General features: G+C 45.1%; 1 protein-coding gene and 2 long non-coding RNA genes across 4 annotated transcripts in view; 1 reads left to right on the plus strand and 2 right to left on the minus strand.

Moving 5' to 3' along the window:
* LOC132450304 (uncharacterized) overlaps positions 1–1,543 on the minus strand; it is a 14,196-nt gene extending 12,653 nt beyond the window's left edge. The window contains exon 1 of the long non-coding RNA XR_009523821.1: positions 904–1,543. This is a non-coding gene — a long non-coding RNA (uncharacterized LOC132450304). The remainder of the gene's footprint in view (positions 1–903) is intronic.
* Positions 1,544–10,288: 8,745 nt separating this feature from the next.
* LOC132449602 (uncharacterized) lies at positions 10,289–10,544 on the plus strand. The gene is made up of 2 exons (XR_009523612.1): positions 10,289–10,451; positions 10,504–10,544. It is a non-coding gene; the product is annotated as an uncharacterized LOC132449602 (long non-coding RNA).
* Positions 10,545–12,205: 1,661 nt separating this feature from the next.
* The window catches only part of dusp10 (dual specificity phosphatase 10), an 11,796-nt gene continuing 6,501 nt past the window's right edge, over positions 12,206–17,500 (minus strand). For both annotated transcript variants that reach the window (XM_060041327.1, XM_060041326.1), the window contains exons 3-4: positions 14,672–15,061; positions 12,206–13,338 (exon numbers count right to left, since the gene is read on the minus strand). In XM_060041327.1, the coding sequence (XP_059897310.1) occupies positions 13,073–13,338; positions 14,672–15,061 (656 nt within the window). In that variant the 3' untranslated portion in view covers positions 12,206–13,072. The remainder of the gene's footprint in view (positions 13,339–14,671; positions 15,062–17,500) is intronic.

Genomic DNA, 17,500 nt, shown 5'->3' on the forward strand with positions numbered 1-17,500 from the left:
GGCCAAGCCCACACGTTGATTTGTGGCTCCTGACATTTTAATTCATTGGATAACATAAGTCAGGACCCCCGAGCTAAGTAAGTCTATTAACACCAGGAAGGAGAAATGTTTTCCAGTGTGGTGCCAGTCTTACCGCCCAGAGAGATAAACACATGACAGACACGGTATAGGTTAGGTATAGGTTTCAGGTGAGGCTAGAGTTCAACATTTGGACACTTTTATTGTGATCATTGTGAATGTCAAATTGTACTGACGTTTTTTTTACTTGGATACTTTTTTTTTCTAACTTAATATCGAACCTTCTTGAGTCCAACAAAAAAATATATTTGTAAAGCATCTTTAAGTGGTTTTGTACAGTCTTGCAGAAAAATCTATTAATTATGAGTAGTACATCATTTTACACTGCAAATCAAACAAGGTGGTATTTTTACCGAATTGTTTTGAATAAATTGAATTTATCTTTATTTTTATCTTCATTGTATGAATTTATTATAGCTGCTGCCAAACAGCTCTTAAGCTATATCACTTATTTTGTAAGCATTGTTTATTCTTAGACATAAAATACACTGAAAGGAGAAATAAAACTATGACCTGGTTACCAGTTCACCCAATTCTAATAGGTAAGACACATTTCATTCCCTTAAATCGATATCAAGAATAATACTGCCATAGTTTGAATCTAGCATACATCAGGGATCAGAAATCCAATGTGTTTAAGTAAACTGGACTCAAACGGCTGTCATATCGTCTGCAACAGATTGACCAAAGAAACATGAAAACAAATCCTTACCAAACGTGATTCCTGATTCAGAATATTAGTATATTGGAAACACTACTGCCACCCTGTGTACATCTGTGGTCATTATGACAACATGGTGAGTCTAACAGGTTGTTTGTGTTTACCTGAATTCGATGCATGCTAGCAGCCTTAGGTCAGTCGGGGGCTTTATCGTCATCTTGGTCCATATTGATCGAGGCCTGCATTTATGAAATGCTTCCAAATGTTTCTTTCTTTCGTTTTATCTTTTCTCATGACTGAATTTAAGATTAACTTTGTTTTATTGACACATATGCGCATATCAGTGAATCCGTTAGCCACTTGTCAGGGCTGTTAGCGTCGTTCTGAGGTCTCACGTGGAAACACGCGGGTACGCGCGCGGAGACGTGGGGGTCTTCGAAGAACAGCACGGCTGCGCGTAATCTGGTATGAACACGGGTCGAATTTGACACCTGTAGATTTATATTTGTTTCTATTAAACTATTTTTCTTCCACAAACCTAACGAAGGTCCTCGAAAACTGAGTTAATGTGCGGGGATTGGGATTTATGAGAGAGACAGAATTGGGGTTAGAGTCCAGGCCAAAAAAATAAATGTAGCATATATACTTTTTGAAAGCATAAACGTGTCATCTTTTTTTTTTTTTGCATTTGATTTATTCAACTCTCCAGAACCGTGAAGGAGTTTGTCTAGGATCCTTAAATCTAGAAAAATGCCTGCCAGATCTAGAAATTCCAATAACGAGAACCCAGCTCAATCTTTACTATGAATATTGGCCTATAATAAAATATCTGTATCGAGCTTGTTGGTGCAATGTTACATTTCAACACAGGAGGGAGCCCCGTCTCTTTCCACTCAACCATACAAATCCTGTCGTTTGACATTCCGTTCCAGGCCCCAAACCTCAAGTGTCAAGTCAGGCCCCAAAATTCCTACGTGCAGCCGGAGATCAATGAATGGTGCACCCAATGTCTATTGTTTGTCTAGCGCCATTGGCCTTTATCTGCCTCTGACAAAATAGGACACATAATCATTGCATGTTGGGCATAGTCAGACTGAACATGTTGAATACACAAGAGTAGCCTACACCAATTCCTGTACTGTGACAGAGAGTTTGCATTTGTTCAATGACATCGAAGTTTCACTTTCAACAGGCTGTATAAATAAACATTCATAAATGAACAGAAGGTGTTTTGGAAGGGGGGGGGGTGTGCTAGGGGCAGATTCAATGTCAGCCCCAGCAGCAGCAGCGAGCTGCTTCGCTGAATCCCTGTGCCTATCTAGAATAATAATAGATGCTAATACACACGACCGGCCCTGCTGCCAGGTGAATTGGGGGTCAACGGGGAAAGGTGAACGTTTTCTTAGCCAAAGCAAAAAAGACCGACATATGGTGGCCACGTCCTCTAGACTAGAGGTAACAGTTTTTTCTTTCCCGGCAATTCAGCAGACCCCTGACCCCTTGCACCAAGTGTCATATATGTGAACCTCGTCTTGTTTAAGCTGCACAAACTTTTGCGCCGCACAGAAGACGGCCTATACCTGATAATGTGCGAGAGCCTCTGCAGAGCTGTTCCCAGGCCTGCCAGCCACCATAACAAGCAGACTACACCGTCGTCGTCTCTACGGTTACCACGGCACGAGCAAGTCCAGACCCAGCTCCCGCCTCGTTAAAATGCACTCCTCATAGGCTCGATCTCCTTTTGTTTACTGATGTCACCGGCTACACGGGGTCCTTAATAGGCAATGGCTCATCTCAACATTACGACCTGTTTATAAGCGAGGTAAAAAATGACACTTTTATTGTCCCTCGCGGGGCATCTCTGTCCCGCTCAACTTATCCGATCATGCACTTGTCATATCAGCGGAGAGTGATGCATCACGGGGGTCTAAATATAATAGACAGAGCATGTTGTGGGGTCAGAACGGACAGACGGATCAGAGGTTCATAAGGCGTCAGAAGTAAAGTTTGTTATACAGATCAGTTAAACAAACTGAAAACTGTGTGTGTGTATGTGGGGGGGGGGGGGGACGACGACGACGACGACGACGAGTGAGAGATAGGTGGGGGTCAGTTATCTTGCTGACAGTTGTCTGCTGGTAAACTCTGTCTAATAAACACATTAATCAGGCCAGGGGGAGAGGAGAGCGAGACCTAAACAACAGTAGACATTAACCAACACTTTGGATCTAAATTCATCTTTTGTGTGATGTTATACTGATAAATATTTGTGGACACACTAAATATACAATTGGTTCATGCATTTCTGTGTAGGTTGTGTTGATGAGGCGTCTATTTGTTCACTCCACATTAACGGTTTAATTGTAAAAAAAAAAAATGGTATCATCCAGCGTCCAAGTTTAACCCAAAACTATTTCACTTAGGACCACAAGGGGGCGCCAGAGTCCTCCTTCTCCCTCCAGCCTGAAGAGACAAACCAGCTAATGTTTACTTGTTATTTTGTATTGTCATTGGTGGATTTTGATAGATTATCGGATTCTAAAATATCAAATAATTCATTAGGTAGCCTACAGCTCACTTAACGATTTTTCAATATCCCGATGCCATAAAATTGTATTCACGTTACATGTAAAAAAGCAAGGTTGTTTCCATCTTTAGGACACAGGTTTATTTTCTCAGACAACCAAAAAGTAGGCCTGCTGATACATAATACCCCAGCATGGGGGATGCAAAGCAAGACGACACAACAGCCTCTGCCGGATAGACCTGTGAGTGGTTAGGGCCCAAACATTAAGCCCCTTTAAAAACACTCAAAACATTGGACATAATCTACTATTCATATAATAAAATAATATAATAATGGAGCCCGTCATTACTCGTGACTGAACGTACGGTGAACTTTCTCAGTATAATGTAACAACACAGACGTGAATGTGATCATCCTTCTAGAAAAAAGTGATAATTTGTCAGACAGCTGTTGTTTGTGGAAAGGAACAGGGGGATACAGACAGGTCACTGATAGCGCTGTTAGGATAGCGCCTTAGCTACGGGCAAGACACATCCGCCGGTGATGGAAGTCAGGGAGGAAAACGGGAGATTGGCCTGGGGATGGGAGCTCGCTATCTAGACTCAGGAACCATTGATGGATCAAAAGTGGAGAGAGAGGCAGAGCGACAGAAAAAGAGAGAGAGAGAGAGAGAGAGAGAGCAGGAGGGAGGGAGAGAGACAGTGTGTGTTTATTGCCATGGCTATGTAAGATTGATGAAGTCAAAAACTGTGTGTGTGTGTGCGTGACGTGTGTGTGTGTTCCTCGCATTCCTGCGTGTCTCGACGACCGACGCGTAAGCGCGTGTGCGCATCCATGCATGCGTGGCAGAAAGGTCACCGTCTATTAATACGGGGGCTCTATAAATATCCGCTTTCTACAGCTATCTACTGACCGCTCTCCATCGCCCTCGTAAAACCACGAATGGACAATTGAATAGGCGGCCGCGTCCCTCAAAAGCACCGTGCGTGTACTAGTCATGTTTATTAGCAGGCCGAGCTATAAGGGATGGCATTTATGGGGTCAGCATGAACTGAATGTACCGCGTGCAAATAACAAGACACCAGGACCACACCACCTCCACCCATATAGCCTATAGTCTCCCACCACCATTACCACCCTCGACCACCGTCACCCACCGGCTTACCACCACCCCCTCCAACACCACCGCCAGCAGCAGCTCCGCCACCACCAACACCCCCTCCACCACCACAATGACCACCAACACTACCCCCAGCCCCGCCAGCACCACCTCCACCACTGGGGTACCCCGGATCCCATGGAAGTGTAGGACTAGTTTGGCAGGGTCATCACGGGTGGACCTGATGAGTCACATGGTCTGGGTGGGGAGGGGGGAGGGGTGCTGGTGCCCCAAGGTGAAACGAAGATGGAAAGATATGTGTGTGCTTATGCACATGTGTGTCTGCGTATGCGTGTGTGTACGTGAGATCATATTGTGTTAGTATACACACACTCTAATCTGCTGAATGATGCAACACAGGAACAGGCAACAATGGGCCTCAAGCAAGCTCTGTAATTTGGCTGAGTCAGTCTGTGCATGAAGATTTGTGTGCGTGTGTGTGTGAGTGTATGTGTGTGTGTAGGTGTTTGTGTGTGTATGTGTGCACGTGTTTCTGTGTGCATGTGCATGTGCCTGTGCGGATGGGTGTGCACGTCTATGCGTACGTGCTCTTGTGTGTATGGGTTTGTTCTATGTAAAACAAGGTCAGCTGACTGTGAGGTTGACATGGCTATTTCTCAAAGGAGGAGTTCTCTGGAGCAGGACAGGAGGAAAATACATTAGATTGTAAACATTTAAAACCAAAATGGTGCAACCATCCTTAAATAGCTCAGGCTGGCCGATTGAGTAATAGTTTCTTGGTCACCGTAAACATACTTTAACGTCGCTATGGAACATAGCATGCTATAACCAAACAGTCTACATCTGTGGCCATTATTATTAGATTAGCCTGGCTGAAATTGTTATTAAATGTAGCAAACAATTGTTAAAGCAAACTAAAAAGGGATCACAAATCACCATTAAAAGATCACAATTCTTACACGTGTGAAGGCGAAGTTTAGATGTATTTGTTTTCTGTTTCGGCCTCTAATTCGTCATCTACTGTGAGTGTACTAAAGAAGTGTTTTGAAGTCTGTATAGTAATCAGTGTTCTGATTGGCTGCTGTACTGGTGGGCTGGGCAGGGGCCAACAATGACGTCGATTTTTGAAGAGATTCAGCAAGTTGGTCTGGTTTTGTTGAGGGCAAATGCAAACACAAGCCTTTGTTGTGTTAGAGTTGGCTACACTTGATTTATTGATTTGCCTCAGCATAACTGAGGCAAATCATTCTTACTTCAATCTCTATTATTTTTTAATCGGTTTTAGCTACACCACAGCTATATTTCACTACCTATGTTTACAATATGGGCCAAACAGTGAAAGTTCCTAAATAAATATTGCTGCTGAAATGTAGATTCTAATTCTCACTCTGTATAAAATGATGGCAAGAGAGAAAATGCAGAAAAAGCATTTTCATATTCCATATAAAGGGCTTTATCCTTTTGTGACCACAGAGCTGCTTGAGGTAGGATGGTTGCTGCAGCATATTTGCAGTGACACGGCCATCGCTCCCCTCCACGCCTAGAGATGTCTTTCTCCCTTCTCCTCCTCCCCCTTCTCTTCCTCTTCTTCTCTCTCGTCTCCTCTTCCACTTTCTACTTCCACACTCTTTCATCTCACTGTTCACCTGACTCTCTCTTTCGCACTGTCTTCATCCTTCAACGCTCACTCTATCCCTGAACCATTGAATCTCGGGTTCCAATAACTTTCGCTTCTGCGTCTCATATATATTCACACTCACGTGCATGCACACAGGCCGACGCACACACACACACCGACACACACACACACCCACACACACATCCAGATGCACTCCCAGGTGGCAGGATAAGTCATACTGGCGAACAAAAAGCTGAGTGTACAGAAACACAGAAGGCCACAAGTCTGTTCAGATTGGAGTATGTAACAATACATAGCCGCCAGGGACCCAAGCACAGCTCACTCCAGCTAATCTCATACATACTACAGGGTGTCCCCATGTAGCCCTGACAAACCTTGCCTACATGTAGGCTGCAGTAGTATGCAAATACCTACTATGCCACTATTCATAAGAAAAACGGTACTGTGAGGTTTTCTTATTGTAAACACAGATACTTTAATAACACCTTTATTTAGCTTTACCTTTTTTATTGTTCTGTATTTTACCTGCTTTTTCCTATTGATCATATTTTATATGCTGAATTCCCCCTCACAGATGAATACAACACCCATCCATCTTATATATATATACAGATTTTAGACTGAAAAACACACACACCTATAAACTTTGTGCGTGCATGTTTGTGTGTGTGTGTGTGTGTGTGCGTGCGCGTGCGTTTGCGCGCGTGTGTGTGTGTTCAGAGAGGCTAACAGCAGCACTGAGGGGTCGTGCTATGGCGGCTGCAGCCAGGCTAGAATTGTGCATCACTGGACTGCATCTCGCTGCGACTATAAAGGGAGCTACCATGCACTGTGATAGCAGGCCTAGCACCAGAGCCCCCAGACCCCCGGAACGCCTCGTCTGCTCCCCCTCCCTCAGGGGAGGGCGGCACAGCTGGCCATGCACGCGCTGGTGTGCACGCACACACACACACACACACACACACGCACGCACACATACACACTCTGGCACACTCACGTTTGTTTACACGTGCACTTGATGTCAGCATGCATGCGTATGAGGGACTGTGTATGACTGTGTGAGTGTGTGTTTGCGCGTGTGACCGTCTGTGTGTATTTAGATTGATTTCGGCATGCACATATATGTCTTTGAGATAATGCACGCAGTTTGATGAGTGAGTCCGTGTGCACTCATGTGTGAGGGCACATGTGTATAGAAGCATGTGTTTGCATTTAAGAATTAAAGTGTGTGTGTGTTTCTGTGAGTGAGGGATGTAAGATTGATTGTCGGATGTTTGTGTGTGTATGTTGATGTCAGTATGAGTGTGTGTATGTTGATGTCAGTATGTGCGCAAATGTCTGCCAGAGAGAAAGTCTCTCCTCATAACCCCCCCCGCCCCCCTTCCAATTTGTGTGTTTGGGACTCTGCTTGTCCTAATACGTCCATGCAAGCAACCATGCCGGAGGGAGAGAGAGAGGGGGGGGGGGGGGGGGGAGAGAGAGAGAGAGAGAGAGAGGGGGGGGAGAGAGGGGGAGAGAGAGAGAGAGAGAGAGAGAGAGAGAGAGAGAGAGAGAGAGAGAGAGGGGGGAGAGAGGGGGAGAGAGAGAGAGAGAGAGAGAGAGAGAGAGAGAGAGAGAGAGAGAGAGAGGCTATTCTGGTGCTGACCGGCATGTCCACTGCTGATAGTGGAGGATTAATGTGACAGGGGCTCTTGTCGCACATAATTAGAAACAATGATTGTTTAAAAATAAAGAAATAAACAAGAGGGGAAAAAAATGGTGCTTGTCCCTAAGGGGGGAGAGAACTTGACCCCAAGGTCTGTCTCCACACACACACACACACACATACACACACACACAAACACACAATATGATGAATGTACAAATAAACACACACTCACTCACTCGCCCAAAGCCAAGCAGGCATCAGAGCTGAGTAAATACAGGGCCACAACAACACATGGCTGATTGCAGGGGAGTAGCGGGACAACTACTGCTCTCTTCTGCCACTCAAACAGGATGTAAAAATGGCCCTGTTTCTGATATATAATTTTAAGAATTTAACATGTGATTATAAGTCATAAACCTAGCCAATTCTGGGACTCCTTCTTGCAACACATTGCAATAAAGTGTTAACACTTTATTGCAATTGCAAAAGGTTTATGACTTATAATCACATGTTAAATTCTTAACACAATATATCAGATATATATCTATATATATTTAGATATATATCATCGGCTTGTAAGGCTAATCACACTCACACCTGGTGGTAAAATATGTCCCCTTTAAGACACTTTGTTGAAAGATACGTATAAATATTCATAGTCTTTGATAACCTCTGATATACAAGCCAGATAAAATATTATGGATTTGTTTGTTTTTGACATGCAACATCTAGGGATGAACATAAAAATAAAAATGCGATTCCAGTGTTACAGCCCAGAATCAAATCCACAGGACTCGAGAAAAACTACACTCCTCCTCCACACCCTGTTTATTTCAAACCTCACAGGTAGGAATTACAAATTCACAAAATGACCCCCCACGGCAGCCATTTCAAAGAGAAGGAGAGAGAGAGGGTGGACGCCCAGATCCAGCCGAAGGGACCCCTTGAGCGAGACATGCAAAACAAAAGAAATCAAATAAAGGTGAGGGAGAAGGCCTCCGTTATAATAGCACCCTTTGTGGAAAGAAGATCAACAACAAACAACCAAAACGATTTCAGCTGTTGATAGCTCAGTGCAAAAATAGTAATGTATATATATATATTTATATATCTATATATATATTTAGATCTTTATAGCTATAGGCATACAAAGAAAATAGATAGATATTTATAGGTACTGTATATACTTAAAGCCTTTACTTGTAGGGACACATCGAAAGTTACATACACCTGTAGAGCAAAGACCGGGGAACAGAGGAGCCCAAAGCAGGGGCCCCTGAAGTCTAGTGGTGGACTACAGTGCTGCAGTGAAACGGGATCAATTCACCGCCAGCCGCTCTCACTTTATTTTGGGAACAATAATAATAGGGCGTGGCTTGCCATGATGCCTCTTCAAACATTCTCACTTGGGTCATAGACAAGAGGTGTGTGTGTTTCTCTGTCTGTTAATGTGTAAAGGGTGTGTTTGTGTGTGTGAGTAAATGCTGTATGTTTATGTATGTGTGTGTGAATGCGTATGTGTGTGTACTTGTGTGTGTGTGTGTGTGTGTGTGTGTGTGTGTGTGTGTGTGTGTGTGTGTGTGTGTGTGTGTGTGTGTGTGTGTGTGTGTGTGTGTGTATGTGAGGGTGGGGGGGGGGGGGTGCAGCACCATGATGAGAGTGTGTGAGTGTCCTCTCATTCCCTTGCATGCATTGTATTCCGAAACGAGAGAGACTCATGTACAGTAGCACTCGCATCAAGAACAGGTACAACCATCTACAGAATCACACTAAACAAACTGATCCCGGGACGAACCACCGAGCCAAAGGGGGTGGGTCCAAGATCCAAAGTTGGCAATTTTTTTTTGCAAATGGTCATACATTTTCAGATCATCCCTATACATTAATTAGGAGAGCACCAAAACAGACATGGCACTCACACGCCAATGACAACCAAAAGATTAAACAGGTGCTGGGGTAAACACACAGCTATTTTTAAATGCCTTAAAAGAAAATACAATCACAGAGGGTTTGTTCAAGTTGCCATAATACCCTGTATCTCATTAAGAATTACAGAAATGAATACAATATAATAAATGCATATAGCACGTTTCAAGTGATACTTGGAGGAAGACGGCACCGTCGTAGTAGTAAAGTAGCCCGGGCTATAGGACGTGCTATCACTTCATTTGCATAGCAGGAGCATTTGCTTTAGGGATTGGGTGGCTGAAGTCTATGCGTTTCCCAGCTCCTTGTTGAATTTTTAACTATGAGGCCCTCTGAAATCTGTACGCTTTTATGAATTCAAAGATTCCACTAAGTTAGGCTCACTTCCTCCCTGTTCTTTTTCAGGTATTTCAAACATGTTTGTGGTAGTTCATTCTAATTGTTTTCGTTAAGAGGAAATGGCATAGCCTACTGTATAGGCCTTCTATTATCATATCCATACATGGTTAATGATGATTAATTGATATTGAGAGGCTTGGTTAAGCTGCATGCACATGCACACTCACCGTGGCAAAGGTGAGTCTTTACACTATGTACACTGAGTTGGGTGAAAATTGTGCGTAGCCTCCTTCTACCCGCTAGCACCTGTTAGCATCACACAGTATTCATCTTGTAAACATTTTGAAGTGGTTTGATTGACAGCGGGCAACATAGTCAGCGTGTGTTGACATTGGAATTACAGAGAAAACTGAAAAACAGGTGTCATGATTTTTTTTAAGATTTGGCTCACAGCTAATCTGGATGTTTGCGACAGAGAGTGAACAAGGACGAGTTAGGCTAACATGTCAGATTGTCGCTTGTTTCTCAATAAGGTTGTGTGTTCACACAGATGATGGGCAAATAGAGCCTTTTCACAGAGGTGTCATCGTAAGATAAACACAGGAATCGCTCTTAACACAAAATACTGGTCTGCTACTTTTATGTACTGGTACGGGTAGTAGACCAAACTGGGGAAGATGACACACAATCACCATGGACCATTTTCACGGAGATGTCATCACAGGGTGAATACAGGTGTAGCCCAACATTAACATTGGGTAGATCGGCTGGTGTTGCATTTATGTGTTAAAGCACCAGCAATGGTCAACGCGTGTCATCTACACTAGTTCAGTCTATTACGTGTACACAAAGAAGCAGACCTATAGTGAGGGCCCTGAGCTGTGGTCTGTGTTTGTCCTGCGACGACACTTCTGAGGGCCTATTGGCTAAATGCATGTGACCCAATGTCAGAAGACCTAATGTCGACATCCCACTATTTACTATTCAATCGTATTCTCCATTGAGTGTATGCTTGAGGCCATCACCCCCGTTAGGTATGAAGGATCCTGCATATGAAAACAAGAGACTGTGTGAAACCAGCGTTTCTTGGTTTGTGTCTCTTCTATATCTGAAGGAGAAGGGGTCCGGGTCATAATTGTGTTTTCTCTGTGTGTGGCGCGCGCGTGTCATCGGTTGAGGTGGGGCACATGAAGCCCACGGGGGTCCCACCAGGTGGGTTAAGGCATCGATAGAGGCACTGGGACAGCAGGGGTACAGCAGCTCTCGCCGGTGGAAGGCGGTTCATGGGTGCCCCGTTTCACTGCGGCGGCGGGGGCCGGGCCGGGGGGTCGGGGCTGGGGGTAATAAAGGGCCGGTCCGAGGGGTTTGGTATGGTACGCTACTCTGCCTCTGTGACAGTCAGCCCTGACCGAAGGCGCAGAGACATTTGCTGCAATCTGGTTGGTATACTCGAAGCGGAGAGTAGCTTTTGCTACTTTGTGATGAATGTTAAATAAAAAAACATATTCGTACGGTTGTATACAGGAGGAAAATAACAGAATACAATACGAATAAAACAACAGTGTTAGAAGATACCAGGGGGAGGAGGGGGTTCTAAAAGTGAATTGGAGCTAGAAATAGCAGACGAAGCAAGAGTCAGGCAGTGAAGAGTCCCTTGTTCTACTGGCACAGCGATCCCCGTTAGCCCTATGATAGTTAAACACTCTTTAATTACAGACCTGCCTCTCTCTCTACTGGGAGCCATGCGCTCAGCACGGCTCCCCTCACGTCGCTTTAATCAAAAGGTATCACTGCACTGGGTCATTAAGAGTAAAGGAGGCAGGAATGGAAGAAATACACATATACCGGAGACACACGAGCAGCCAAATTAAATCGGTGTTGTTTTTTTTCTACTTTTTTTAAAACAAATACGCCCGGATGATGGATGAACACGCGGATAAAGCGCTACTTCACAAAAAAAAAATAGAGAACCATTTGCCAATCGTATTCACCTCCATATCAAATATTACAGCATTTGTGAATGCACCATCAACATGGACTGATATAACAGACAAGATAGCAACGGTAATAGTACAGTAACATCAAACTGGTATTCCAGCAGAAAGCAAAAAAAAAGTAATGACCGATATATACATACAGTATAAGATCAAGCACTCAAGCATTTCACCTTGAAATTATTGCACAGTAAGCCACTATGGACTTGTCGTGGTCACCCCCCCAGAAACCCCTGTATAAAAATAGATCAAATACATCAGCACACCAAACAAGTCTTTGTCGTTCTCTTTGTGTGTGTGTGTGTGTGTGTGTGTGTGTGTGTGTGTGTGTGTGTGTGTGTGTGTGTGTGTGTGTGTGCGTGCGTGTGTGCATGTTTGTTTGTGTGTGTGTGTTTATAGTTGTGTGTGTGTGGCAGGCAAGCACTGCTGTGGCCAGCCTACTCTTGGGTCTTCAAGAAGAGAAATTGTGCGCCACAGTGTGAACCAGAGTCTGTAGCTGGACTAAGCCTGCAATAAATTCTTGCATGTATTTCATTATTATTTGAGGAATTCTTTAAATATACATTTCTTTTCTGTTTCCCTTCTATCTTGCATGGCACGCACAGCCTCCAAATCCATGATCCGTTTCTCTTTCACCCTCTTTCTCTCTCTCCGTCTTCTGCGTGTCCATCTGACCCACTGGCCTCAGGCAGGTCCAGACGGGAGGGGGAGTGGGGGGGTATTTTTTGTATTCAGTTTTTATGGCATTTCTTCCCCTCAGCAATCAAACCTGTTGCCTGTTATCCCTCTCCACAGAAGGTCCAAGAAGACCGGGAGACGTTTCCCCCACTCCCCTCCAAACCCCACAATACCCAATCAAGAGAACTCCAGAGCCTGGAGGTGCATGGGTGTGTTTGTGTCTCTGTGTGTGTCTCTGTGTGTGTGTGTGTGTGTGTGTGTGTGTGTGTGTGTGTGTGTGTGTGTGTGTGCGTGTGTGTGTGTGTGTGTGTGTGTGTGTGTGTGTGTGTGTGTGTGTGTGTGTGTGTGTGTGTGTGTGTGTGTGTGATTTCTTTGTTGTTGTGGTTATTGTTGGTGGTGGTGGTGGTGGTGGTGGTGGTGGTGGTGGAGGAAGAAGAAACAACGGGTTGGAGACGGGGTGTCTCAGACCATGGTCTCCACCCCCATGAGTTTGGGCGTGAGGATGCGAGGCGTGATGCCGCTGTTCAGGTCCTCCTCGAACTCCAGCAGCTGACCCATGAAGTTGAGGTTTGGGGAGATGATGGCCCGCCGCGCCTTCACAAACTTGTAGGCGTCGGTCATGGTCATCCAGGTGTGCTTCATCAGGTAGGCGATGACGATGGTGGCCGAGCGCGACACGCCCGCCTGGCAGTGGATCAGCAGGCCCATCCCGGCCTGGTGTGCTTCCTCTGCAGGGGGGCACAGAGAACCAGAGAGCCCTTTAACGCTGCAGCCTATGGGGCAGGCGTAGCGGACAAGCTGGGGAACGGTCATCATCGTTTATGTGTAGAGCATGTATTAGCGTGTACGGTTTATTTTATATTGTCTGTTTTTGCATTTATTGTTATGTTTCTGCCTTCGTTATGCATTACTAGAATGGCAATAGATCACGCCAGGCTGTGGTATGTGCTCATTATACCACTGTTAAGGGGCGTTGTCCGGCCCCGACGCGCAGCGGAGGGCCGGCGACCCCCTTCACAGTGGTATAATGAGCACATGCCACTGACTGAAGTGATCTATTGCTTTTATACAACGGTTACTGTTATGGCGAAACGAAAGTCATAGACACACTACATTTAAAAAGAAACCAAGAAAGTCAAAGTAGCCGTTTTATTAAAGAATACAAAAAAGTAGTCCCTCCTGGCTGCCGCTATGCATCGACGGTCGCTATGCAACACACTTTAGCGTCCCTCCGAGAGAAGGCTCCGATAGAGCGGTTCGCCGGCAATTTATCCTATGGAGCAGTTCACTCGCCGTGTGCCTAAGCTTTCGTTAGTCTCTCCATCGCCTTGCTCACTCCCGGAGTAACAACATTTACACCCTCTCCATCATCCAACATATGTTTTACTTTGTAACTGTTTCTACTTCCAGGCGCGGAGTGATATGCAAACTTTCACAAAATGATCGAGCGTCATAGCAGTTATGTATACGCTCATTATACAACAGTTGGGAACCAATCAGATCGCTGGATTTAGGTCCCCCGTTGTATAATTTATATTTTATATCTTATATCGTCAATATTATCCATGTGGATATTTTATTTTATTTCATAATCTTGTTTATGTATCTATCTAAGCAAGTCTTCAGGATGATGGTGCTGCCTGCAGCTGCACCTCAAAGGAAGATTAAAGTACATTTTGCATTAAAACACTTTGTCACTTCTTTCAGTCTAAACAGCACAGACTCACAAAATGCTTCAACCACACCATGTTAGCTTCTCTTACAAAACAATCAATCACGTGAAAAGCCATAAACCTCCATCTCTTTCACTACCAATGAAGGACTACTACTACGAATTCATTATTTTCATTCATTCAATTCCCTTCCTGTCGTTGATCCAGCGGTGGATCATCTGTTGGTGAAGACGAATGACACGGGACATTCCCCCCCATTCTAAAATGTTATAAAACAAACCAGATTTCTTAAACCCATATTTATACACTCACAAACACCCTGCTAATCACTCAGAAATGCTAATCGTTTCACTTTTTCCCAAGCGTGCATAAACCCTGTTCTGCTCACCGATGAACTCAAAGGCCTCCTCAAAGTACTGGCGCAGGTTCTGCTTGTTGCTGTCGGTGGCGGGCAGCCGCTTGTAGCAGAACAGGCCGGTGTCGTAGTGGAACAGCGGCAGGTGCGTGGTGACGTTGAGCACGAAGCCGATGTTGGCGCGCCGCAGCATGGCCAGGTCCCGCGCGTCCCGCTCGTTGCCCAGGTACAGGAGGGGCAGGATGGCGGTGAGCTCGGCGTTCTCGATGTCCGGCATGGACGGCAGCGGCCCGACGGCGTGGCCGGCCAACGCCGCCGCCGCCCCGGGCCCGCCGCCGCCGCCGCCGCCGTTTGGCCCCTCGTGGAGCCGCAGCGAGTGGTCGCAGAGGTGCTCGTGGCACTGCCTGAACGCGTGGAGGCCCCCTGCGGACGGAGCAGAGGAACGGAGACATTACGTTAAGAGGGGCTGGGGCTGAGGCTGTGATGGAGAGAGAGATGACAGAAGAGGAGGCGAGTTAGAAACTAAACACACCCTGAAAAATCCCTCCCTGCCTCCTTGCTCCCTCACCGCCTCCCTCCCTACGTTTCTAAAGGTTTACTTTTTCAATTTTTTATTTATTCACAAAGATACAGGCAGTTAGACAGGGAGGTCTGGGAGAGAGGAGAGAGGGACCTGCAGCAAAGGAACACAGGCAGGATTCAAACCCGGGATGCTGCCGCGAGGACTGAGCCTTACCGGTAGGCGCCCAGCCTCCCCCCCTCCCCACGTTTCCGCCCTGTTGAGGTGTCGCATTCAACCACTGGAGGAGATGCTACGATAACGTAGGCTAGTATGATTGAAAGGCAAGATGGATTCCCTGAAGAGATTCCCTCATGGGTCAGCAAGGAGCCAGGAACAGTTTAATACGGTCAATGACTGAGGCAGGAGCAGTCGACCACAGCCGATATCCTCACAGAACATTTCAGTCACTGAACAGATGACGGATATCTATGGCATTTCTTCCAAATTAAACTCAAATTATAGCTCTTAAATCTTACCCACAGCTTTCATATGAATTATTGCGTTTCGACATTTCAATATTGGATTTCATTTTCAATGTAGTTCAATCCATTATTCAGCAGCCTCTGGTGTCCCTCTAAGACCTTCCTGTCCCGCCCTGAGCCCCCCTGGGACAGAGTGCTAAAGCTAACACTGCCGGTGTTGGGGGTTCAATTCCCACAAGGGTCCAGGCGTTCTATAAATACATGTGGTCACACTGCCCTAAGCACGTAGCGAGTGGCATATGCTGTGATATCGCAGAACAACTGGCTTTCTCCAAACCCACACAGACAGGGGGCGAGAAAAACGGAGCGCCTCATTTGTGAAATTAATTATTTGCCATTTAAACACATGGTTCATAACATCCAGTTGCACATGTTCCATTGTGTCTCAACTGCGACAGTACATCCCCTTCGCCATTTGGAATTTGGTTCAAAAAATGTACGATGCCATGGTGTGAACATTACAGAGATGTTTAGGACCGGTGCCTGTATGTTCACTTGGGCTTATAGCAACTGCATAGCAATGCTCCGTATTAACCTCAGGGTGTGCTGGTTGGTTGCCTGGAATTCAAAGCTTCACTTTATACTGTGTGTCAGCCAGGTTCAAAGTTCAATCAAAGAATTGATCAAAAAAAGACCAATTCCAAAGAATGTTGGAAGTCTGGGAAATCCCTATTTTGTTTATTAAAAAGAAATCAACGATCCCAAGTGACTACAATATTCATTCAGGGGCCAACTCAGCAGCCAAGCTTAAACAAGCATCCCATCTTTTGAGTGGTTTATGCATTTTCTATAACAACATTAACTGTTAGAGCAAAGAAAATTCTAGTAAATTGACCATACAGATAAACATTTAATAACATAAATGAAAACAAATAAATATGACGACATACGCCCCAGTATGTAAGATATAAATAACAATCCTCCGTAACATTTAGACACACACTCCCTGCCGAAGAATCAAAACAGATAAGCTATACCGTCCTCAGTCACTTGTTCAGTTAATTAAATATATCAGGTGCTACTTTGAAACTGTTATCATCTGCTCTCCCAGCTCCTTCATTGTACTCTGCCAGGGGGCAGGTCGCTCCACGTATTGTTAACGTTGTAAGTATAGCGTTGGCTGCATGCCACGGCGAGTAATTGGCCTGTGTGAGTGTCACCTTGATTGCTAGGCCAGGTGGGGATCTCCCAACTGTCAACAGATAGCAAACCAAGCACACATTGTCTGACAGCACTGGCCGATAACCTAAAGCAAACAACTGGGGCTAACGGTCCACTGATGAAGCCCTGACTGTCTCTCTCTCTCTTCTAACATCACGCACCTCGCCCTCATGATGATTACCGTAGGCGCTTCTGTGGAGGGCAGAGGCAAACCCCCCAGCCCTAGACGCAGCGTTACTGCACTGTAAGGACTGTTCATTTGATCAGTTAGCTTAGAGTTATGCTCCGTTAAACCTCTCTCAGTGTCAAATGATATATTTTCAGGGAATCAACCTAAAAAAGATATATATAGTTTCACAAAGATCTTGAGCACTAAATAAATGCCCCTAAATAAAGATGCAGATGATCAACTTTACTGGTAACCCTCACTACTGCCAGGCTGACAGGGTGAGCACCAGTTGGCTAGCAAGCACAGCCAAACCACAAATAAGGGCTCTGTTGTAGCAACCATACTCTTTCGTCCCTATGTACACACTCTTAAGAGACTATAATACCTCATTGACATTTTTTATGATTAAAGAGATTCAGAAATACATTGAGGAGGATTTTTTTCCACAATAACTTAAGTCCATGTCCCAAATGTACGGGGAATGAACA

The sequence above is a fragment of the Gadus macrocephalus genome, chromosome 21, assembly GCF_031168955.1.
Source record: "Gadus macrocephalus chromosome 21, ASM3116895v1".
NCBI classification, from domain to species: domain Eukaryota; kingdom Metazoa; phylum Chordata; class Actinopteri; order Gadiformes; family Gadidae; genus Gadus; species Gadus macrocephalus.